This window comes from Oncorhynchus mykiss, chromosome 24 (genome assembly GCF_013265735.2).
Source record: "Oncorhynchus mykiss isolate Arlee chromosome 24, USDA_OmykA_1.1, whole genome shotgun sequence".
NCBI classification, from domain to species: Eukaryota; Metazoa; Chordata; class Actinopteri; order Salmoniformes; family Salmonidae; genus Oncorhynchus; species Oncorhynchus mykiss.
In genome coordinates, this window is record NC_048588.1 from 19,978,072 (window position 1) to 20,004,566 (window position 26,495).

At 43.5% G+C, this 26,495-nt stretch overlaps 1 protein-coding gene across 14 annotated transcripts in view; it reads right to left on the reverse strand.

Annotated features, from left to right (window-relative positions):
* Positions 1-26,495, reverse strand: part of LOC110503959 (neural cell adhesion molecule 1) — a 118,012-nt gene that overhangs the window by 36,180 nt on the left and 55,337 nt on the right. For all 14 annotated transcript variants that reach the window (XM_021582635.2, XM_021582636.2, XM_021582632.2 and 11 more), the window contains exons 2-3: positions 604-678; positions 33-242 (exon numbers count right to left, since the gene is read on the reverse strand). In XM_021582635.2, coding sequence (XP_021438310.1) covers positions 33-242; positions 604-678 — 285 coding nt within the window. The remainder of the gene's footprint in view (positions 1-32; positions 243-603; positions 679-26,495) is intronic.

A 26,495-nucleotide genomic window follows, 5' to 3' on the forward strand; every position in this document is an offset into this window, starting at 1 on the left:
CCCTAGAGAATAAAGAAGGAGGAGCAGTTTACGGTAGAACTTGACGTTGACGGTGGCTTCTGCTGACTGGTCTCCGTTGGTGGCCAGACACTTGTAGGTCCCAGCACTGTCCACCCCGGCCTTGTAGAGCGTGAGTGTGGACGAGGACTCGTCGTTTCGGGTTACGGTGATCTCTGGTTTGTTGGGCTCTATCCTCTCCCCGCTCGGAGAATACCAGTCTATCTCCTTTGCTACCCCAACAACTGCACAGAGACAAGAGACGGTTACATGTGTTTGTTTTTGTATCTAACTAGAATCATTAGGATTAAACATTTCGCTATCACAATGTTGAATCTCTAAATGAGACAAATAAAGGGCCAAAAAGAAGGCTATCAACCTAGGAAACAACCTATACACCTTATTAGGAATTAGTACGCCGTTATCCTAGAGAAGGTTACAGCTACCTTGTTCCTGTCTAGTGGCTTGACAACTGTGGTCTACACACAGCATATCAGGACAGGACACAAAAGGTCACAGTGTATAATCAGTACTGCACAATGGGATCCAAACATTTCCAAAGAGGCAGTAGTCTACTACAGTATAATGATAGAGGGGCAAGCTTACTTTCACACAGAAAGAACTTGGACTCTCCGACACTGATCTCTCCCTGGGTGGGAGTGATCTCCACTTCCAGACAAACTGAAAAGAGAACAAAATAGGGACATTAGACAGAGGAGAACTTGGAAGCAGTGTTAAGTTTGTTTGTGTGTGTGTGTGTGTGTGTGTGTGTGTGTGTGTGTGTGTGTGTGTGTGTGTGTGTGTGTGTGTGCATGTGCATGTGTATGTGTGTGTGTGTGTGTGTGTGTGTGTGTGTGTGCATGTGTAGAGATGTGTAGAGAGAACATTTCATTAATGACATATGATATTAAAGCTTATGTCTGCAGCGCTGTTCTACCTGTAACCAAAAAGGGTTCTCCTATGGGAACAGCCGAAGAACCCTTTTAGGTTCTAGATAGCACCTTTTGACCAGGGCTGGTAGCTCTGGTCAAAAGTAGTGCACTATATAGGGAATAGGGTGCCATTTGGGAGGCTGGCCTGGACGCCTCCACACCAGCAACATCCTACTGTACACCATGCTCGGATGAACCAGTAGAAAACATATGAAATGGTAAACAAAACACAGCAAAGAGAGAACTGGCTGCAGAGAGAGAGAAAGTACTTTGTCAATGCCTAAGGTGATACAGTAGCCTCCATCTCAGCATGCAGGTAGGTAGGTAAGTTAGCATGCAGGTAGGTAAGTTCTACTGCTCTTATTGACAGTGGAGCAGCCAAGGGGGAGAAACAAAATCAATCGTTTCAACACAGAAATCTATTCCAAGCCATGGCTCAGGCCTCAGAGAAGCACCTCTGGCAGATCGATTGAGACTTTATTTTATTGACTGGTAAGACTATGCACTAGGCTGACACCTGCAGAGTAAAGCCTTGTTCACAGAGGTCGTTTGAAGTGACTAAAATCCCATTTTCTTATTAGAATCTCAGATTTTTCCTGCAGTCTAAACAGGCAAAAAGCACATGGAATCAGATGTTTCAAACCACATTTCAAGCCACCTTTCTAGGTGGTTTGAAATCAGATATAAATCAGATTCCTGGCCATGTGACCTGTGTCTGAATGGTCGTGTCTGAATGGTCATATCTGATTTATCTGCCCTTAAGTGATATCTAGACTGTTATTTGGTATATCTTGTTGCTTTGTAGCTACACTGTTGACAATTTGACAAGAACATGTGGTAGCTAACTAGCTTGTTAATTGTTTACAAACAATGAGGGAATGTAATGGCAGGCTAAACAGCTACCTAGTAAGCTAGTTAACTGCTGTGGCTAACCAAAACCGACTCATTTTGAAAGTTGGAGTATCTTATCGTTTGAGGCTTTAAAAATGTTCTTACACTATGATTTTGAACATTCAAAGCAACAGGGAGACTTCCTTCCATGGCAGGCATTGTTGTCACCTTAGCTTGCTAGATGCTACACTACAACTTCCGAGTGCACACAAACTCGCCACTTCTATGTCAACTAGCGTAGCCATGTCAGTCTGAACACATAAATCCGATTTAGTCACTTGTAACTTGCTGTTTGAACTGTCAGAATACCAGAACAGATTTGAAAAACAAAACTGATTTGAGCATTAAGGCCTGTAGTGTGAACAAGGCTTTATTAAAGACAAGGGAATACAGATCAACCATCTCCCTAGTGATAGTAATGTGCTAAGAAGAGTGGGCAAACCCCTTACTGTAGGACTGCGGCATATTTAATCATTTTTTTAACCTTTATTTAACTAGGCAAGTCAGTTAAGAACAAATTATTATTTACAAACCTGGACGACTCTGGGCCAATTGTGCGCCGCCCTATGGGTCTCCCAATCACGGCCGGATGTGATACAGCCTGGATATCAATCTGTATTTGTTGGACATTTCCTATAAAATATCTGATTGCATCAGAGGTGATTGATGTGAGATGTTATCTACCAACCATATAATCCAAATTCATCAACCCAGAGAAAATAACATTCTGGAAATGGCACTTCTAATTTGTAACACTGTCAACTCAGCTCTGATTTCAGATTTATAGACCTCTAGATAGCGAAGAACCATACATCATCAGATTGGGCTAGTTATCACAAAGTATCGTGGAATCGTTAAGACAGCATAAAAGCAGCATAAAAGCAGCATAAAAGCAGCATCATAAAAGCAGCATAAAAGCAAAATGGTTACACAAACTGTGTAGCCTACCCTTGGAAGAACCTTGTGCCAATCAACTTCATATCAATTCTATGGGGAAAACACCCTACTTATAACGCAGCTTTCATTATGATGAATCCCATGGGTAATTCACACACTTGGAAGAATAGCTTAAGACACATAAAAAATTGTGTTTTACAGACTTGTTGACGTTCTGCTGTGCGTTGTGTTGCTAACCTTACTTTGCTACCTGACAACTTTACGGTTTTTATTTTATAATTACCATTTTTATTTTTATTTTTTCCTTCACTCAAATTTTTTTTCATTCAACTTCTTCACTCCAGATAGTTTATCTGGACATGGTTCGTCAGGACCTCCACCAGCCGAAGCTAAGTAGTAACATTAACATGATGCCTTCTAATTGCAGTCATTGTACTCATAATATACAGGAGAACGATCGCCTTACGCCGAGGATAGCTGTGCTTTTCTTTTGAAAAAGCTATTGTGCAGCAACTCACTGCCTTCCTGAAGACAAACAATGCATACGAAATGCTTCAGTCTGGTTTTAGACCCCATCATAGCACTGAGACTGCACTTGTGAAGGTGGTAAATTACCTTTTAATGGCATCAGACCGAGGCTCAGCATCTGTCCACGTGCTCCTAGACCTTAGTGCTGCTTTTGATACCATCGATCACCACATTATTTTGGAGAGAATGGAAACCCAAATTGGTCTACACGGACAAGTTATGGCCTGGTTTAGATCTTATCTGTCAGAAAGATATCAGTTTGTCTCTGTGAATGGTTTGTCCTCTGACAAAACAACTGTACATTTCTGTGTTCCTCAAGGTTCCGTTTTAGGACTACTATTGTTTTCACTATATATTTTACCTCTTGGGGATGTCATTCGAAAACATAATGTTAACTTTTACTGCTATGCGGATGACACCGGATGTACATTTCAATGAAACACGGTGAAGCCCCAAGAGTGCCCTCGCTGGAAGCCTGTGTTTCAGACATAAGGAAATGGATGGCTGTCAGGCTTTTAAACTCTGACAACTTTTTTTTTGCTACTTTTAAACTCGGAGATGCTTGTTCTAGGTCCCAAGAAACAAAGAGATCTTCTGTTGAATCTGACAATTAATCTTGATGGTTGCACAGTCGTCTCAAATAAAACTGTGAAGGACCTCTGCGTTACTCTGGACCCTGATCTCTCTTTTGACAAACATATCAAGACTGTTTCAAGGACAGCTTTTTTCCATTTACGTTACATTGTAAAAATCAGACATTTTCTGTCCAAAAATGATGCAGAAAAATTAATCCATGCTTTTGTTACTTCTAGGTTAGACTACTGCAATGCTCTACTTTCCGGCGACCCGGATAAAGCACTAAATAAACTTCAGTTAGTGCTAAATACGGCTGCTAGAATCCTGACTTGAACCCAAAAATTCTGATCATATTACTCCAGTGCTAGCCTCCCTACACTGGCTTCCTGTTAAGGCAAGGGCTGATTTCAAGGTTTTACTGCTAACCTACAAAGTATTACATGGGCTTGCTCCTACCTATCTCTCTGACTTGGTCATGCCGTACATACCTATACGTACGCTACGGTCACAAGACGCAGGTCTCCTAATTGTCCCTAGAATTTCTAAGCAAACAGCTAGAGGCGGGGCGTTCTCCTATAGAGCTTCATTTTTATGGAATGGTCTGCCTACCCATGTGAGAGACACAGACTCGGTCTCAACCTTCAAGTCTTTATTGAAGAGTCCTATAGGTCCTATGATTGAGTGTAGTCTGGCCCAGGAGTGTGAAGGTGAACGGAAAGGCACTGGAAAAACGAACCGCCCTTGTCTCTGCCTGGCCGGTTCCCCTCTCTCCACTGGAATTCTCTGCCTCTAACCCTATTACAGGGGCTGAGTCACTGGCTTACTGGTGCTCTTCCATGCCGTCCCTAGGAGGGGTGCGTCACTTGAATGGGTTGAGTCATTGACGTGGTCTTCCTGTCCGGGTTGGCGCCCCCCCTTGGGTTGTGCCGTGGCGGAGATCTTTGTGGGCTATACTCGGCCTTGTCTCAGGATGGTAAGTTGGTGGTTGAAGATATCCCTCTACTGGTGTGGGGGCTGTGCTTTGGCAAAGTGGGTGGGTTTATATCCTGCCTGTTTGGCCCTGTCCAGGGGTTCGTCAGATGGGGCCACAGTGTCTCCTGACCCCTCCTGTCTCAGACTCCAGTATTTATGCTGCAGTAGTTTGTGTCGGGGGGCTAGAGTCAGTCTGTTATATCTGGAGTATTTCTCCTGTCTTATCCGGTGTCCTGTGTGAATTTAAGTATGCTCTCTCTAATTCTCTCTGGCCACCCCTCATAGCCTGGTTCCTCTCTAGGTTCTCCTTAGGTTTTGGCCTTTCTAGGGAGTTTTTCCTAGCCACCGTGCTTCTACACCTGTATTGCTTGCTGTTTGGGTTTTTAGGCTGGCTTTCTGTACAGCACTTTGATATATCAGCTGACGTAAGAAGGCCTATATAAATACATTTGATTTGATCAAAATCAAATTTACATAGAGCTGTTTGGAAATAAACAGCATCACACCAGAAAGTATACTCATAACAAATGTCTGTCTCTATTCCACTTCACAGGATAGATTCATACGTTCAGCTTTCTCCCACACACCATCAGCACCACCCACTTCTGACTGGAGAAGACAGCCCTCCGAGACCAGGCTCATTCACCAGCCTTTTGTCTGGTTATCCCGAGTTATGCTGTGAGGAGCCTGGTGAGAGGGCCAATATGAGACCATGTCTGCGTCCCAAATAGCCCCCTATTCCCTATGGGCCCTGTTCAACAGTAGTGCACTATATAGGGAATAGGCTGCCATTTGGGACTCAGCCCTGACCTATCAAAAGGGCTCCTGCATTAGCTAGTTTTCTCTGAGGAGCCTCTGTCTGTGCCAGCCCATATGGAAGATGCATGGCTATAATGGGGTCTCCACCGCCAAGAATAGCGAGTTCTGGAAGTAGTCATTTCCAATATAGGGCAAGCATAAACATCATAAACCAAGCAAAACTAACGTCAAGTACCAAGCAGTAGATTAACTATGCATGTCCGGTTGGTTTCTGATGGAGAGTGAGACATGTAATCCTTGCCCTTGTGATACATACTGTATCTCTGTGTGCAAACATCTGAGCTTCATATGACCAGCAGAGTATTAGCTACAGATGTTCAGTAAGATTAGGTTATATCACTCTGTCATCTAGTATAAGCACATAGCACGGAATGTCCCATCAAAACAAAAACAACGGTAGCTAGGTATCATGGAGGTTATCCATTTGTGCATGCAAGATTAGCTTGCTTTTGAAATGTAAATAAGCCTAATTGCGGAGGGTATTATTACCAGATGGGTGATATTAAGGAACTGACTGTCAGGCTGTCTAGGCTGCAGTAGACTGGATTAGGGGGAGTCAATTTGCTGAGGCAGCCCACAAGGGAAGAATCAGATTTCTGAGAGAGATGGGATCAGTCTCTAATACATGACAAAAGATAGGCTCTAGATACTGTAAGTTATCATAAAGCCTGCTCTGACCATGGGAACTTGAAACCAATGAAAGATTGAAAGAGGAGAGCAATTTATAGTTTACAGTAGATAGGGGGCTTTAAGACTAGATCCAAATACAGTATACAGTCAATCCCTGACTGAGCACAGTGGCCAGTAGATACATGTTATCTCACAAACCCACACACAGAGAGAGAGAACGGGTTGAGAAAGAGAGAGAGAGAAACGGGTTGAGAAAGAGAGAGAGAGAAAGACAGGGATAAGAAAGTGAGAGAGGGGGGAGTGAGAGAGAGAGGGGGATGGAGGGGTGTGAGAGAGAGAACAAGAGATGGAGGGGTGTGTGTGAGAGAGAGAGAGAACAAGAGATGGAGGGGTGTGTGTGAGAGAGAGAGAGAGAGAGAGAGAGAGAGAGAGAGAGAGAGAGAGAACAAGAGATGGAGGGGTGTGTGTGAGAGAGAGAGAGAGAGAGAGAGAGAGAGAGAGAGAGAGAGAGAGAGAGAGAGAGAGAGAGAGAGAGAGAGAGAGAGAGAGAGAACACAAGAGATGGACTGCTTCAGCAGTGCCAGTGAGTCCCATTATGAATGGCCCAGACAAGCATATCTCCTCTCTGTTTTGCTAGCATTGTTTTTGTATAGAAATAAGGTCAGCCCAGCAGCAATGATCAACAACACAGCAGACTTTAACCTAAAGAAGGTAACCACTGGAGTCTGAAAAAAATATGTTCGGTTTTTTTGCTCCAAGAAATCAATGATGCTTGTCAGCCTACAGTGTGATACAATAACTCCATGTGATTTAAACAAAAACAAAAAGTCCACTTGCTGTCACGCCCTGACCTTAGAGAGCCTTTTTATGTCTCTATTTGGTTTGGTCAGGGTGTGATTTGGGTGGGTATTCTATGTTCTGTTTTCTATGATTTTGTATTTCTATGTTTTGTCCGGGTATGGTTCTCAATCAGGGACAGCTGTCTATTGTTGTCTCTGATTGGGAATCATACTTAGGCAGCCTTTTTCCCTTTTGTCTTTGTAGGAAATTGTCTTTGTTAGGGGCACTACTGCCATTGTAAGCTTCACGGTCGTTTTTGTTTTCTTGTTTTAGTTGGCGACATTACAAATAAAAGAAAATGAACGCTGACCACGCTGCACCTTGGTCTCATTCCGACGACGGCCTTGACACTTGCAAGAAATTCATCCCCTTCACAACAGGGCAGTGTATAGTTTTGGTTATGGATACTGCCAATGGTTATGTGTATGCTCAATAATCCATTAGCAGCTTCCCTCCCTTTCACTACTGTAAGGAAAGACCACTGGAGTGGAGCAGAGAAGCTTGTCCAAACTGCCAACATGGAAACAGCATGATAGCGCTCCGCCTCAACATTATTAATCTACTAAAAGCAACTGTTAAGATTATTCATGCATGACAACACTTTTCATCTCCTGATGCATGGACTACATGGCAAACACACGGCGACGACAGAATAATGAGAGTCCCAAAATATTTTTCCTCCACATAGCACTAGTGCTGTCACGATACCAACATTTAAAAAATGATACGATACCAGGCCAAATATCCCGATACCGAGTAGTTTAGCGATACTACGAAGGGAGGCGGCTCAGCGGCGTAGCGTCCTGTTTGCCCCGTCCCGCGGACGCTTTTCCCGTTTTCTAAACGTTCTATGCATGTGCTACTAAAAAACCTATCGCTGAAATTCACATTGAATACAACACATTGAATTTAACTTCACATTATTCAGTAGACAATAGAATACTGCAGAGAATAGCTGATTTGCTCATGTTTGTAAAGGCCTACATGTGATTTGACTGGAGGAATGGGAGGAAGGAATATACAGTAAATGCAACATGATCTGCATGTCACTGTGGCAGTAAGGGGAAAAACACTGCATAATGATCTGCATGTCATTGTGGCAGTAGGGGGAAAAACACTGCATAATGATCTGCATGTCATTGTGGCAGTAAGGGGGGAAATGCATAGTGATCTGCATGTCATTGTGGCAGTAAGGAGAAAACACTGGATAATGATCTGCATGTCAATGTGGCAGTAAGGGGGAAAACTGCATAATGATCTGCGTGTCATTGTGGCAGTAAGGGTAAAACACTGCATAATGATCTGCATGTCATTGTGGCAGTAAGGGTAAAACACTGCATAATGATCTGCATGTCAATGTGGTAGTAAGGGAGAAAAAACTGCATAATGATCTGCATGTCATTGTGGCAGTAAGGGGGGAACACTGCATAATGATCTGCATGTCATTGTGGTAGTAAGGGTAAAACACTGCATAATGATCTGCATGTCATTGTGGCAGTAAAGGTAAAACACTGCATAATGATCTGCATGTCAATGTGGTAGTAAGGGAGAAAAAACTGCATAATGATCTGCATGTCATTGTGGCAGTAAGGGTAAAACACTGGATAATGATCTGCATGTCAATGTGGCAGTAAGGGGGAAAACTGCATAATGATCTGCATGTCATTGTGGCAGTAAGGGTAAAACACTGCATAATGATCTGCATGTCATTGTGGCAGTAAGGGTAAAACACTGCATAATGATATGCGTGTCATTGTGGCAGTAAGGGGGGGAACACTGCATAATGATCTGCATGTCATTGTGGCAGTAAGAAGAAAAAACTGCATAATGATCTGCATGTGACTGTGGCAGTAAGGGGAAAACACTGCACAATGATCTGCATGTCATTGTGGCAGGAAGGGGGAAAATGCATAATGATCTGCATGTCATTGTAGCAGTAAGGGGAACACATTGCATAATGATCTGCATGTCATTGTGGCAAAAAGGAGAACACTGCATAATGATCTGCATGTCATTGTGGCAGTAAGGGAGAAAAAACTGCATAATGATCTGCATGTCATTGTGGCAGTAAGAAGAAAACACTGCATAATGATCTGCGTGTCACTGTGGCAGTAAGGGGAAAACACTGCACAATGATCTGCATGTCATTGTGGCAGCAAGGGGAAAACACTGCATAATGATCTGCATGTCATTGTGGCAGCAAGGGGAAAACACTGCATAATGATCTGCATGTCATTGTGGCAGTAAGGGGAACACACTGCATAATGATCTGCATGTCATTGTGCCAGTAAGGGTAAAACACTGCATAATGATCTGCATGTCATTGTGGAAGTAAGGAGAAAACACTGCATACTGATCTGCATGTAACTGTGGCAGTAAGGGGAAAAACACAGCATAATGATCTGCATGTCATTGTGGAAGTAAGGAGAAAACACTGCATAATGATCTGTATGTAACTGTGGCAGTAAGGGGAAAAACACAGCATAATGATCTGCATGTCATTGTGGCAGTAAGGGGAAAAACACAGCATAATGATATGCATGTCATTGTGGCAGTAAGTAGAAAACGCCACATAATGATCTGCGTGTCACTGTGGCAGTAAGGGGAAAACACTGCACAATGATCTGCATGTCATTGTGGCAGCAAGGGGAAAACACTGCATAATGATCTGCATGTCATTGTGGCAGTAAGGGGAACACACTGCATAATGATCTGCATGTCATTGTGCCAGTAAGGGTAAAACACTGCATAATGATCTGCATGTCATTGTGGAAGTAAGGAGAAAACACTGCATAATGATCTGCATGTAACTGTGGCAGTAAGGGGAAAAACACAGCATAATGATCTGCATGTCATTGTGGCAGTAAGGGGAAAAACACAGCATAATGATATGCATGTCATTGTGGCAGTAAGTAGAAAACGCCACATAATGATATGCATGTCATTGTGGCTGTAAGTAGAAAACACCACATAATGATATGCATGTCATTGTGGCAGTAAGTAGAAAACGCCACATAATGATATGCATGTCATTGTGGCAGTAAGTAGAAAACACTGTATAATGATCTGCATGTCATTGTGGCAGTAAGTAGAAAACACTGTATAATGATCTGCATGTCATTGTGGCAGTAAGTAGAAAACACTGTATAATGATCTGCATGTCATTATGGCAGTAAGAAGAAAACACTGTATAATGATCTGTCACGATCGTCGTAAGAAGCGGACCAAAGCGCAGCGTGGTGTGAATGCTTCATTTTAATGGATGACGAAAACACGAAGTAAACTGAACAAAACAATAAATGAACAACGACCGTGAAGCTATATACGAAATGTGCTGACACAAGCAACTAACATAGACAATCACCCACAACCCACAATGACAAAACAGGCTGCCTAAATATGGTTCCCAATCAGAGACAACGACTAACACCTGCCTCTGATTGAGAACCATATCAGGCCAAACACAGAAACAGACAAACTAGACATACAACATAGAATGCCCACTCAGATCACACCCTGACCAAACAAAGCCTATAAACATACAAAGCAAACTATGGTTAGGGCGTGACATTACCCCTCCCCAAGGTGCGGACTCCGGCCGCAAAACCTGAACCTATAGGGCAGGGTCTGGGTGGCCATCTGTCCGCGGTGGCGGCTCTGGCGCTGGACATGGACCCCACTCCACCATAGTCTTAGTCCGCTTCTGTGGCCTCCTAGGAACGGCGACCCTCGCCGCCAACCTAGGACTGGCAACCCTACTAAAGGGCCCCACTGGACTGAGGGGCAGCTCCGGACTGAGGGGCAGCTCCGGACTGAGAGGCAGCTCCGGACTGAGGGGCAGCTCCGGACTGAGGGTGAGCTCCGGACTGAGGGTGAGCTCAGGACTGAAGGGTAGCTCAGGACTGAAGGATAGCTCAGGACTGAAGGGTAGCTCCTGGCTGGCTGGCGGCTCTGGCAGCCCCTGGCTGGCTGGCGGCTCTGGCAGCCCCTGGCTGGCTGGCGGCTCTGGCAGCCCCTGGCTGGCTGGCGGCTCTGGCAGCCCCTGGCTGGCTGGCGGCTCTGGCAGCTCCGGACAGACGGGAGACTCTAGCAGCTCCGGACAGACGGGAGACTCTAGCAGCTCCGGACAGACGGGAGACTCTAGCAGCTCCGGACAGACGGGAGACTCTAGCAGCTCCGGACAGACGGGAGACTCTAGCAGCTCCGGACAGACGGGAGACTCTAGCAGCTCTGGACAGACGGGAGACATGTAAGCCGGCCCAAGGAGACGCACTGGAGACCAGATGCGTAGAGTCGGCTTCATGGCACCTGGCTCGATGCCCACTCTAGCCCGGGTCGATACGAGGAGCTGTATTGTACCGCACAGGGCTAGAGTCTCCCGTCAGGACAGAATAACACGGTGCCTGCCCGGTCTCTCTCGCTCTCCGGTTAGCACAGGAAGTTGGCGCAGGTCTCCTACCTTGTTTCGCCACACTCCCTGTCTGCCCCCTCCAATACATTTTTGGGGCTGCCTCTCGGGCTTCCTACCGCACCGTCGTGCTGACTCCATTCGCCGGTATACCTCCTCACACTGCTCCAGAGAATCCCAGGCGGGCTCCGGCACTCTCCCTGGGTCGACCGCCCACCTGTCTATCTCCTCCCAAGTAGTGACAGTCCAGATCTCGCTCCCATGTCCAGAAATCCTGACATCGCTGCTGCTGCCCATTACTATACAAAACAATAAACTAATAACGACCGTGAAGCTATATACAAAATGTGCTGACACAAGCAACTAACATAGACAATCACCCACAATGACAAAAAGGCTGCCTAAATATGGTTCCCAATCAGAGACAATGACTAACACCTGCCTCTGATTGAGAACCATATCAGGCCAAACACAGAAACAGACAAACTAGACATACAACATAGAATGCCCACTCAGATCACACCCTGACCAAACAAACATTCAAAGCAAACTATGGTCAGGGCGTGACATGATCTGCATGTCAATGTGGCAGTAAGGGGGGAACACTGCATAATGATCTGCATGTCATTGTGCCAGTAAGGGTAAAACACTGCATAATGATCTGCATGTCAATGTGGCAGTAAGGGGGGAACACTGCATAATGATCTGCGTGTCATTGTGCCAGTAAGGGTAAAACACTGCATAATGATCTGCATGTCAATGTGGCAGTAAGGGGGGAACACTGCATAATGATCTGCATGTCATTGTGACAGTAAGGAGAAAACACTGCATAATGATCTGCATGTCATTGTGGCAGTAAGGAGAAAACACTGCATAATGATCTGCATGTCATTGTGGCAGTAAGGGGAAAACACTGCATAATGATCTGCGTGTCATTGTGCCAGTAAGGGTAAAACACTGCATAATGATCTGCATGTCAATGTGGCAGTAAGGGGGGAACACTGCATAATGATCTGCATGTCATTGTGGCAGTAAGGAGAAAACACTGCATAATGATCTGCATGTCATTGTGGCAGTAAGGAGAAAACACTGTCAGTAAGGGGAAAAACACTGCATTAAACCTTCTTTACTCTTGAGTTAACACAGACACTCTTCCTCACTTCCTTACACTCTCTCCGTCTCATAAACACACACACACACACACACACACACACACACATACACATACACACACTGCTCCCAACTTTTAAAATGTTAGGCACCAAACAGAATTTAAAAAGCACCAGAAATAAATGTATATTTGATATAGTTTAGGCTTACATTTGGCCTGTATGAATCCTACGGTTGAAGCACATCTCATGAGTAGCAGACTTTTTTCCTTTCTTCCTGTGCCAATCACATTTTCCTAAACCTATTGTCAAGTTACCAGGTTGTTAGCTAGCTAGGTGACATTACTGAACAACGTTGTTTTATTATCAAACCAATAATTAGCAACCCAGGATTAGTTTAAAATGGCCCGCGACATGGTTTGTGAAATTATATCAAATTGGTGCTCCATTTTCCCTCTCTGGCACTTAGAGGCTGCATGACAGTGAACTTGCAAAGTCTACTCAGACTGGTCTGTGATCTTATAATAGGAGATTGAATGTATCAACATTGCTCGGTCTGCGCATTGCTCCAATGTAACATGTATAATTCCAACAACAGAAGACTCATCTGGGTCTGCATCCCTGCTTGCCTTCACGCTAAATTACTTTTTTTGGAAATGATGGAGGAATAGATGTGCATGAAGACCGGACAGAGAGATGCAGGTGAGTGAGGGCTGGTAGGGAATGCAGCTGGCTGATTACAGCTGCCACACATGACATGATATGCAAATAAAATTGAAGTGGATATTATTGAGCCTGCGCATATAATAAACTAGTGGCTGTTGCTTAAATTCAACGGAATTTATAAACAAAACAGACTTTATAAACATTTTATAACAGGCACCAGCAGGTTCTTTAGATCAGTAGAAACAGTACTATGGTATTCTAAAATGTTGGTATTATAAGTATCATGATGTTTTAGTATTGTGATATTACCGTGGTACTGGTATAACGTGCAACACTACACTGCACATAGTACCACTACACTGCACATAGTACCACCCCCAATTCCCCATCACACTAATAGATGTACAGAAACACTGCTGTCGTCTACCCAGAATTGTGATTTCTCACACATTTAAATACTTCTAAACTGCAAACTCTAATAAGCACCCCCCTATCCACATCGACGGGACAGTAGTGGAGAGGGTAGTACGTTTTAAGTTCCTCGGTGTACACATCACGGACAAACTGAATTGGTTCACCCACACAGACAGCGTGGTGAAGAAGGTGCAGTAGCGCCTCTTCAACCTCAGGAGGCTGAAGAAATTTGGCTTGTCACCAAAAGCACTCACAAACTTTTACAGATGCACAATCGAGAGCATCCTGTCGGGCTGTATCACCGCCTGGTACGGCAACTGCTCCGCCCACAACCGTAAGGCTCTCCAGGGGGTAGTGAGGTCTGCACAACGCATCACCGGGGGCAAACTACCTGCCCTCAAGGACAACAACCACCCGAGCCACTGCCTGTTCACCCCGCTATCATCCAGAAGGCGAGGCCAGTACAGGTGCATCAAAGCAGGGACCGAGAGACTGAAAAACAGCTTCTATCTCAAGGCCATCAGACTGTTAAACAGCCACCACTAACATTCAGTGGCTGCTGCCAACATACTGACTCAACTCCAGCCACTTTAATAATGGAAAAATTAATGTAAAAATGTATCACTAGCCACTTTAAACAATGCCACTTAATACAATGTTTACATACCCTACATTACTCATCTTATATGTATATACTGTACTCTATACCATCTACTGCATCTTGCCATCTTTATGTAATACATGTATCACTAGCCAATTTAAACAATGCCACTTTTATGTTTACATACCCTACATTACTCATCTCATATGTATATACTGTACTCTATACCATCTACTGCATCTTGCCTATGCCATTCTGTACAATCACTCATTCATATATCTTTATGTACATATTCTTCATCCCTTTACACTTGTGTGTATAAGGTAATTGTTGTGGAATTGTTAGGTTAGATTACTCGTGGGTTATTACTGCATTGTCGGACCTAGAAGCACAAGCATTTCGCTACACTCGCATTAGCATCTGCTAACCATGTGTATGTGACAAATAAAATTTGATTTGAGTTCTCAGTTTACAGTAGCTCCACTACATAGAGATCGCTGAATTGAGGGCATACTAATTGTTTTCCTACCAACAGTTCAAATAAATTAAAGTCTACAGACCTCCAGTCATTTTGCTAATGCTAGTTAGCAACTTCCTTCAAACTACGCACATCCATAAAAATGGTATCCACAAGTTAATCTGACTCTGGGGAAGTAGATAAAGGGCCTCATCGCCAAAATCCAAAACTATCCCTTTAATAGGAACCCCCCTTCCATATAAAATAAGAGGCTTGTATTAGGGCCATACCAAGAAATGGATGATTAAAAAGATAAAACCATCCCAGTGAGTCCTCACTGACTGCACTGAAAATACTGTCTGCCTGGCTGATCTAAGATTTCCTTCAAATTGAAAAGCCTTTCATCGCTGTAAATCAGGAGAGCCTTTCCCATCAGAGAGAGAAATAGAGGGGAAAAGAGAGAGAGATGGAGAGAGAGGCGTGATGAGAAGTAGGAGTGAGGAGAGAGTTGTAAGGAGAGAGGAGTGAGGAGAGAGTAGTAAGGAGAGAGGAGTGAGGAGAGAGTAGTAAGGAGAGAGGAGTGAGGAGAGAGGAGTGAGGAGAGAGTAGTAAGGAGAGAGGAGTGAGGAGAGAGTAGTAAGGAGAGAGGAGTAAGGAGAGAGTAGTAAGGAGAGAGGAGTGAGGAGTGAGGAGAGAGTAGTAAGGAGAGAGGAGTGAGGAGAGAGTAGTAAGGAGAGAGTAGTAAGGAGAGAGTAGTAAGGAGAGAGGAGTAAGGAGAGAGGAGTAAGGAGAGAGTAGTAAGGAGAGAGGAGTGAGGAAAAAGGAGTGCGTGATCTTTGAGACATGTATAACCGATTAGCATTGTTATGGATATAACTGTGTTCATAATGTAATCTAGTATACAAACCCATGGGTAGCATACACATTTTTGGAGATCTAGCCTATCATCAACAATTCTAGTCCTGCTCTCCCAGACAACAAATTAAGACTTGTTCTATTGACCCATGTTCACAGTCTCTGAGAATGTGGAGATGTAGTAGATTGTTAACAGTGATGGCTTGGCTAAGCTTCATAGCCTTCAGGGAAATCTAGGCAAAGTACAGTAAGAGCTTTTTTCAGGTACAGAACAGAGATACTGTAAAACAGTAACACGGGAAGAATCCCAACACAAGAGGACTTGGCAGTGTGACATATCACAATAGCTATGGGGATTGACACATTTGGATCCAGCCTGATCATACAGCCCATAGTTTACAGCTGGCAGTCTGTAATAATGTAGGGCTCTATGAAAAAATTCATCTCCATTCCTAATAAGCCCTACATGCATTTCCATCCAATATTAGAAAGAGGAGGGATTAGTTTGTATCAGAAAATTAATAAATATATTACTTTGTATCCTGTTATACTGTAACAATGAGCTCTGCAAAAGGTTTCTGAAGCAGTGGCTGATCAATTCACTGGCACAGTGTCCCTCCTTCATACTAGGAACTGAGGAGGGAGTAAAGTAGCCCAAGGGTTTCTTTCCTCTTTTTATTTCTCAAGGGCAAGTTCCTTGATGCCCCGCTCCAAGATCCCACATTCCCTTACGGATCCCTCTGTTACTTAGCAGCAGCATAGGATGGTGGCATCCTGTTTGTGTGTGTGTATATAATATAAATATAGCCTATAGAGAATGGAAATGATCTAATGATGACCATGGTGTTTGTCCTCTTTGAGAGGCCCATAAACTTCAGTATTTAGTACTAGGAAGAAAGTCTAGACCAGTGGTTTCCAAACTGTGTGTCAGGACTCACTTGCGGGTCACAGCAGGGGTTCAGTTGGGTCGCGGGATAATTATTTAACTTTTCTTTTTTTAAATAAATTTTTTTGGGAGGGACAAACGCTTTCAGTGTAAACTTAAATGACTAAAACCAAATATAAAGAATGTAGAAAAGATAATGGACATATATTTTAAAATATCTTATAATCTTTGAGAATTTACAATAAAAAAAGATAAGCTAGACAGGCCCCCATTGATTTAGTCATTATGTTTTAGCATAAGAACACAGGATTAGCCATGGCAAAATGCATAGAATTGCAGGAAAGTTGGCTTTAAAACGGCAACATTTTATTTCAGCTCCGTGGCAAAATGTGTAGAATTGCAGGAAATGTACTTCAAAGGAGTAGTTCACTATTTTACAATTTGATGTTAGATGGTTCCTCACCCTGAAAGTAGCTCATGAGCCAGGAGAAACTTGAATATATGGTTCAGTTGTCTGTAAACAGCCACTACAAACCTCAGCTAACTTCAGCCACAAGTTAACAATCAATGGAAGTGAGCATCTATTTAAAAAATGATGTCTTTATCCCTTTTCCCCTGCTCAACTCTTATGGTGGGTTGTGAATCAAAAGACACCTCAATTGGTGGGTCACAAAGCAAAAAAGTTTGGGAACCCCTGGTCTAGGCAGATGTCATAGGCCTACACAGTACTGTACCTCTCTCTCATTTGTTGGTTTCCCAGGGGGCTGTGCTCTGCAGCCCGTGACATTTTCATCACTCTCAGAGCTTCCTTCCTCCAGGAGTACAGTGACTTTTTAGAAAAAGAGCTCAACATTACTAATGGGATTTAGTCAGCTAAACTATGGCCCAGATGAGAAGGTCAACATTATATGCAGGCTTTGCCCTGTTTTCTCAGCCTCTCTAGTCTTCATAGAACACCTCTCTGAGCCTGTATTCATAAAGCGTATCAGAGTAGGAGTGCTGATCTAGGATCAGGTCCACCCTGTCCATATAGTCCACTCTTAATCATTATAACCATGTGCACTGAGAGTTGGGAAGCAAGTTCAGGGAGTGAGTGTTAATGAAAAAACACAACATAAACCAAAACAAGAAACAACGCACAGACAAGAAACAGCCACAATGACGCCTGGGGAAAAAACAAAGGGGAGTGAGTGACAGAATATATATATTTTTTTTCGCCAGGTAGGCCAGTTGAGAACAAGTTCTCATTTACAAATCCGAACTGGCCAAGATAAAACAAAGCAGTGTGACAAAAAAAACAACAGAGATACACATGGAATAAACAAACGTACAGTCAATAACACAATAGAAAAATCAGTATACAGTGTGGGCAAATTAAGTAAGGAGGTAAGGAAATAAATAGGCCATAGTGGTGAAGTAATTACAATTTAGCAATTTACAATGGAGTGATATAAGTGCAGATGAGGATGTGCAAGTAGAAATACTGGTGTGAAAAAGTGAAGAAAAACAAAGACAAATATGGGGATGAGGTAGGTGGATTGGATGGGCTATTTACAGATGGGCTATTTACAGATGGGCTATGTACAGCTGCAGCGAACGGTAAGCTGCTCTGACAGCTGACGCTTAAAGTTAGTGAGGGAGATATAAGTCTCCAACTTCAGTGATTTATCCAATTCGTTCCAGTCATTGGCAGCAGAGAACTGGAAGGAAAGGCAGCCAAAGTAAGTGTTGGCTTTGGGGATGACCAGTGAAATATACCTCCTGGAGCGCGTGCTACGGGTGGGTGATGCTATGGTGACCAGTGAGCTGAGATAAGGCGGAGCTTTACCTAGCAAAGACTTATCGATGACCTGTTGAGTCTGCCGATAAGAATACGGTGATTGACAGAGTCGAAAGCCTAGGCCAGGTCGATGAAGACAGCTGCACAGTATTGTCTCTTATCGATGGAGGTTATGATATCATTTAGGACCTTGAGCGTGGCTGAGGTGCACCCGTGACCAGCTTGGAAACAAGATTGCATAGCGGAGAAGGTACAGTGGTCAGTGATCTGTTTTTCACTTGGCCTTCAAAGACTTCAGAAAGGCAGGGCAGGATGGATATAGGTCTATAGTTTGGGTCTGGAGTGTCTACCCTTTGAAGAGAGGGATGACCGCGGCCGCTTTCCAATCTTTAGGAATCTCAGACGATACGAAAGAGTGGCTGAACAGACTAGTAATAGGGGTTGCAACAATGGCTGCGGATAACTTTAGGAAGAGAGGGTCCAGATTGTATAGCCCAACTGATTTGTTGGGATCCAGATTTTACCGCTCTTCCAGAACATCAGCTGTCTGGATTTGGGTGAAGGAGAAGCAGGCTTGGGCTAAGTTCCTGCGGGGGGTGCAGAGCTGTTGGCCGGGGTTGGGGTAGCCAGGTGGAAAGCATGGCCAGCCGTAGTGAAATGCTTATTATAATTCTCAATTATCGTGGATGTATCAGTGGTGACAGTGTTTTCTAGTCTCAGTGCAGTGGGCAGCTGGGAGGAGATACTCTTATTCTCCATGGACTTAGGTGCCCCAAAACTTTTTGGAATTAGTGCTTCAGGATGTAAATTTCTGTTTGAAAAAGATTGCCTTTGCTTTCCTAACGGACTATGTGTATTGGTTCCTAACTTCCCTGAAAAGTTGCATATCGCGTTGGCTAGTCGAAGCTAGTGCAGTAGGCCACAGGGTGTTTTTGTGCTGGTCTAGGGCAGTCAAGTCTGGAGTGAACCAAGGGCTATATCTGTTCTTGTTTTTTATTTTTATTGAATGGGGCATGCTTATTTAAGATGGTGAGGAAAGCACTTTTATAGAACAACCAGGCATCCTCTACTGACGGGATGAGGTCAGTATCCTTCCAGGATATCCGTGCCAGATCGATTAGAAAGGCCTGCTTGCTGAAGTGTTTTAGGGAGCGTTTGACAGTGATGAGGGGTGGGGGTTTGACCACAGACCCATAACGGACGCAGGCAATGAGGCAATGATCTCTGAGATCCTGGTTAAAAACAGCAGAGGTGTATTTAGATGGCAAGCTGGTCAGGATGATATCTATGAGGGTGCCCATGTTTACGGATTTGGGGTTGTACCTGGTAGGTTCCTTGATAATTTGTGTGAAATTGAGGGCATCTAGCTTAGATTGTAGGATGGCTGGGGTGTTGAGCATATCCCAATTTAGGTCACCTAACTAGCAGTACGAACTCTGACGATAGATGGGAGGCAATCAATTCAGTGAGGGATTTATTTCTGGAGAGATGGATTTTTAACTGTTTGGGCATAGACATGGATAGTAAGCCTGCAGAGTTCTGTCAATCTCTACAGTAGATTGCAATTCCGCCCCCTTTAGCAGTTCCGTCTTGAAGGAAAATGATGTAATTGTAAATGTATGTAAATTTCAGAATTTTTGGTGGCCTTCCTAAGCCAGGATTCAGACACGGCTAATACATCAGAGTTGGCAGAGTGTGCTAAAGCAGTGAATAAAGCAAACTTAGGGAGGAGGGTTCTAATGTTAACATGCATGAACCCAAGGCTTTTACGGTTGCAGAAGTCAACAAATGAGAGCGTCTGGGGACACACAGGGCGTGGGTTAACCTTCACATCACCAGAGGAACAGAGGAGTAGGATGAGGGTACGGCTAAAGGCTATAAGAACTGGTCGTCTAGTGCTTTGGGAACAGAGAATAAAAGGAGCAGATTTCTGGGCGCGGAGTCAGGGCATTGTGTACAGACAAGGGTATGGTAGGGTGTGAGTACAGTGGGGGGTAAACCTAGGCATTGAGTGACGATGAGAGAGGTTGCATCTCTGGAGGTGCCAGTTAAGCTAGGTGCGGTCTCCGCATGTGTAGTGGGTGGGACAAGGGGGCTATCTGAGGCATGTTGAGCAGGACTAGGGGCTCCGCAGTAAAATAAAACAATGAGAGCTGCCCTAAACAGTATACAAGGCATATTGACATTAGAGAAAGGCATAAAGCAATCACAGGTGTTGATTGGGACAACGGATAAACAGCTAGGACAACAACAACGGTTAAATCGAGATTAATGGGCAGAGAAGGTCAGTTAGCTATACACAGGGCCTGAGTACGAGGCTGGGGCCGACAGAAACAAAATACTGTGTTAATGAACAGTCCAGCAGGCATCAGCTGTGTAGCCGAGTGATCATAGGGTCCAATGAGCAGCAATAGATGAAACAGGGAGCCGTTCGGTAGTCGTTTACTATGCTAGGCGAGCGGGAGACACGGCGTTCAGGAAGCTAGCGGGCCGGGGCTAGCAGATGGATCATCACCAACATCCACGACGCAGAGGCCGGTTGAGAGCACATCAACCGAACTATGTCAGTAGACCAGCAGTGATGGATCGGCAGGGCTCCGTGTCGACAAAGGGTCCAGGCCAATTGGCAAGAGAGGTATTGTAGTTGGTGTACTTTGTTTGCTAGCCGAGGGATGGGCCTAGCTTGAGGCTAACTGGTGCAAGGGCGTTAGCCACAATAGCCACTCGGTAGCAACTAGCTATCTTCGAGGATCCGGTGTAATGGTCCAGAGCTTGCGGCAGGAATCCGGTGATGTAGTGGGGGAAAAAAGCAGTCCAAAATGCACAAGACTGATATTGCGCTGTGCAGACTGGCAGGTATTATCCGGGCTAAAGCAGCTAGAGTCTGAGCTAAAGGTAAAGACAGCTAGCAGTGGCTAACAATGACTAAATAGCTAGTAGCTAATTAGCTGGCTAGCTTCTGATGGAGGTTCCAGTTATAAGGTCTAAAATAATTCAGATTCGTACCACATTGGGTGAAGCGGGTTGCAGGAATGTATATTTAATTCCAAAATGGAAAAAAGAGATTGAAATATAATGAAATATATACAAAAAAAACTCCCTGATGCTTCCCTTTGGTGAGGCGTCATTCTGTAACGGTGTGCGTTGAGAATCAGGAAGCAAGTTCAGGGAGTGAGTGTTTTAATGGAAAACCACAACATAAACCAAAACAAGAACCACGAACAACGCACAGACAAGAAACAGAAACAATGACACCTGGGGAAAGAATGTCGCAGGGGAGTGACATAAAAAGGGCAGGTAATCAAGGAGGTGATGGAGTCCAGGTGAGTGTCATATTGCGCTAATGCGCATAATGATGGTGACAGGTGTGCGCCTTAACGTGCAGCCTGGTGACCTAGAGGCCAGAGAGGTAGCACACGTGACAAAAACTAATCCCAGATCAGATTCAGCACTACTACTCTGAGACGCTTCATGAATACAGGCCCTAGTTATGTTGTTATTACGATTCTGCACTGAGCTCTCCTCCCGTCCTGTTCCACTAGCGGTGTGTGCTCTGGGTTTAATCATATTATCTATGTGCCTCACTGCCTCCTTTTACACATACAGGTCAGGGACAGGGACAGACAGATTCACCGGACAGTATCTTCAGTCTGTAGAACTGGTCTGGCAAACAAACTCTAATCCACAGAACTCCATGGCTGCGTTCCAAATGGCACCCATTGGGCTCGGGTCAAAGGTAGTGCACTATATAGGGAACAGGGTGCCATTTGGGACACAACTCATCACAAAGCAGCAGGGCGAGGAGGATGAAACCTCCCTCTGGGTGGCTTTTCAAACAAATCAATTAACAAGACACCAATTGAAATTGTGTGGATGATGATCCATTCAACAGTTTTTTGGGGCAATTATGTTACTTAGCTGTGCAGCAAACAACTCAGTGTTATATTAGCTTGTAGCTTCTGACTTTCATTTGTCACTGCAAACCAGCAAAGAAACAATATCGCTAGTGTTTGAAGTGAACTCTACAGAATTTTACAAATGGTTTCATTTTTTAACAAAATAATCAAACCACTGCACTGATCTCTCACAGGTTTAAAATAAACATTAGCCTACCAAAGCTAATCTGACAGTGCAGTTAGTTGGCTACATCAAAAGGGGTCAGTTAGGGAGGGAGCCAGTGGATGGGAATTTGCTTGCTGCTCATGCCTCTCTAACACAGTTATACTCACTGCTACCAGTTGCTATGGAAACATGTTTCCCTGCTTGCTCTTCTCATCAACCTTCACTCCTCCCTCTCACTCCATGGCTCTGTCTGATTGGATTCAAGGGCACGGCCTCCAAGGAGGTGAATTAACATTAACATGGCCAGGGTGTTAGTAGATACTGCACACACTCAAACACAGTCACACACAGTCATACAGTGAACATCATGGGGCACAGGGTTGATTCATGGTCATCTGAACAAGTTGATCAGGAGAAAACACACTGGTCTATCACACTGAAGAACATGTAACCTGGGTGCGATACGCTTAGGAATCACATGATTTAAGTGAAATATTGTATGTATTATTTGAGGCTCAGCTGGAGTTGTCAAGCCATACTGTGCCCTTCAGATCAAATCACAGGCATCCATATCTTCTATGGTCAAAACACAGCCAGGGCATTTCATTTGTGTATTACACTTAGCCAAGAACAGAAGTGAAACAACAGAAGGCAGGATGGAACATATTACTGGGTTTTTAATATAAGAAGCATTACTAGGGCTGGCACAATTATCGTATAACCGAGTAACCGACAGCTGACTAAAGACTGGACGGCCGGGCATATGTGCAGTTGAGTCCGTTTCTGCTGTAACGTGGAGTCCACAAGGTGATGTAACTTTGCCTAGGCAACGCCTCCCTCCTTGCAGCAGCAGCACATGCAGTCAGAGGGGAAGAGAAAGTAGAGGAGGATATGTGTGTCTTAAATAAAATAAATATACAATGCCAGTCCAAAGTTTGGACACACCGACTCATTCAAGGGTTTTTCTTTATTTTTACTATTTTCTACATTGTAGAATAATAGCGAAGACATCTAAAATATGAAACAACACATACTATATGGAGTCATGTAGTAACCAAAACAGTGATAAACAATTCAAAATATATTTTAGATTCTTCAAAGTAGCCACCCCTTGACGACAGCTGGAATCCTCTCAACCAGCTTCACCTGGAATGCTTTTCCAACAGTCTTGAAGGTGTTCTCACACATACTATACACTTTTTGGTGTTACGCCCTGATCAGTTTCACCTGTTCATGTGATTGTCTCCACACCCTTCAGGTGTCGCTGATGTTCCCCAGTGTATTTATCACTGTGTCTCCTGACTCTCTGTGCCAGTTCGTCTTGTATGTTTTCAAGTCAACCAGCGTGTTGTCATAGTTTTGATGTTTTCACTCTGATTCTACAATGTAGAAAATAGTTTAAAAAATAAAGAAAAACCCTGGAATGAGGAGGTGTGTCCAAGGTTTTGACTGGGACTGTACACAGTTGAAGTTTACATACACTTAGGTAGGAGGCATTAAAACTCGTTTTTCAACCATTCCACACATTTTTTGTTAACAAACTATAGTTTTGGCAAGTCGGTTACGACATCTACATTGTGCATGTCACAAGTAATTTTTTCAACAATTGTTTACAGACAGATTATTTCACTTATAATTCACTGTATCACAATTCCAATGAGTCAGAAGTTTTCATACACTAAATTGACTATGCCTTTAAACAGCTTCGAAAATTCCAGAAAATTATGTCATGGCTATAGAAGCTTCTGATAGGCTAATTGACATAATTTGAGTCAATTGGAGGTGTACCTGCGAATGTATTTAAAGGCCTACCTTCAAACTCAGTGCCTCTTTGCTTGACATCATGGAAAAATCCAAAGAAATCAGCCAAGACCTCAGAAAAATTGTAGACCTCCACAAGTCATTCTTGGGAGCAATTTCCAAATGCCTGAAGGTACCACGTTCATCTGTACAAACAATAGTATACAAGTATAAACACCATGGGACCACGCAGCCATCATACTGCTCAGGAAAGAGACGCGTTCTGTCTCCTACAGATGAAGGTACTTTGGTGCGAAAGTGCAAATCAATCCCAGAACAACAGCAAATGACCTTGTGAAGATGCTGGAGGAAACAGGTACAAAAGTATATATATATCCACAGTAAAACGAGTCCTATATAACCTTTCAGGTTATGAAAGGCCACTCAGCAAGGAAGAAGCCACTGCTCCAAAACCGCCATAAAAAAGCCAGACTACGGTTTGGAACTGCACATGGGGACAAAGATCGTACTTTTTGGAGAAATGTCCCCTGGTCTGATGAAACAAAAATAGCACTGTTTGGCCATAATTCCCATTGTTATGTTTGGAGGAAAAGGGGGGAGGACACCATCCCAACCGTGAAGCACGGGGGTGGCAGCATCATGTTGTGGTGGTGCTTTGCTGCAGGAGGGACTGGTGCACTTCACAAAAAAGATGGCAACATGAGGAAGGGGAAATTATGTGCATATATTAAAGCAACATCTCAAGACATAGGTCAGGAAGTTAAAGCTTGGTCGCAAATGGTTTCCAAATGGACAATGACCCCAAGCATACTTCCAAAGTTGTGGCAAAATGGCTTAATAACAACAAAGTCAAGGTATTGGAGTGGCCATCACAAAGCCCTGACCTCAATCCCATAGACAATTTGTGGGCAGAACTGAAAAAGTGTGTGCGAGCAAGGAGGCCTACAAACTAGAGGTCGACCAATTATGATTTTTCAACGCCGATACCGATTATTGGAGGACCAAAAAAGCCGATGATTTTTTATTTGTAATAATGACAATTACAACAATACTGAATGAACACTTATTTTAACTTAATATAATACATCAATAAAAAGCAATTTAGCCTCAAATAAATAATGAAACATGTTCAATTTGGTTTAAATAATGCAAAAATAAAGTGTTGGAGAAGAAAGTAAAAGTGCAATATGTGCCATGTAAAAAAGCTAAAGTTTGAGGTCCTTGCTCAGAACATGAGAACATTTGAAAGTTGGTGGTTCCTTTTAACATGAGACTTAAATATTCCATGGTAAGAGGTTTTAGGTTGTAGTTAATATAGTATTAATAGGACTATTTCTCTCTATACCATTTGTATTTCATATACCTTTGACTATTGGATGTTCTTATAGGCACTATAGTATTGCCAGTGTAACAGTATAGCTTCCGTCCCTCTCCTCGCCCCTACTTGGGCTCGAACCAGGAACACACCGACAACAGCCACACTCGAAGCAGCGTTACCCATCGCTCCACAAAAGCCAAGGCCCTTGCAAAGCAAGGGGAATAACTACTCCAAGTCTCAGAGCGAGTGACTTTTGAAACGCTATTAGTGCACACCCAGCTAGCTAGCTAGCTAGCTAGCTATTTCACATTGGTTACACCAGCCATTAGTCTGATATGCTTGAAGTCATAAACAGCGCTGTGCTTGCGAAAAGCTGCTGGCAAAACGCACGAAAGTGCTTTTTGAATGAATGATTACGAGCCTGCTGCTGCCTGCCATCGCTCAGTCAGACTGCTCTATCAAATCATAGACTTAATTATAACATAATAACACACAGAAATATGAGCCTTTGGTCATTAATATAGTCGAATCCGGAAACTATAATTTCGAAAACAAAACGTTTATTATTTCAGTGAAATACGGAACCGTTCTGTATTTTATCTAATGCGTGGCATCCCTAAGTCTAAACATTCTTGTTACATTGCACAACTTTCAATGTTATGTCATAATTACGTTAAATTATGGCAAATTAGTTCGCTATGAGTCAGGCTGCCCAAACTGTTGCGTTCATTGCACGCAGAGGTAGGGTATATGCAAGAGAAATGACACAATTTCACCTGGTTAATATTGCCTGCTAACCTGGATTTCTTTTAGCTAAATATGCAGGTTTAAAAATATATACTTCTGTGTATTGATTTTAAGAAAGTCCAACGATTGTGCTTTTTTCGCAAATGCGCTTTTGTTAAATCATCCCCCAGCGTTGCATCGATTATATGCAATGCAGGACACGCTAGATAAACTAGTAATATCATCAACCATGTGTAGTTGATAACTAGTGATTATGATTGATTAATTGTTTTTTATAAGATAAATTTAATGCTAGCTAGCAACTTACCTTGGCTTCTACTGCATTCGCATAACAGGCAGGCTCCTCGTG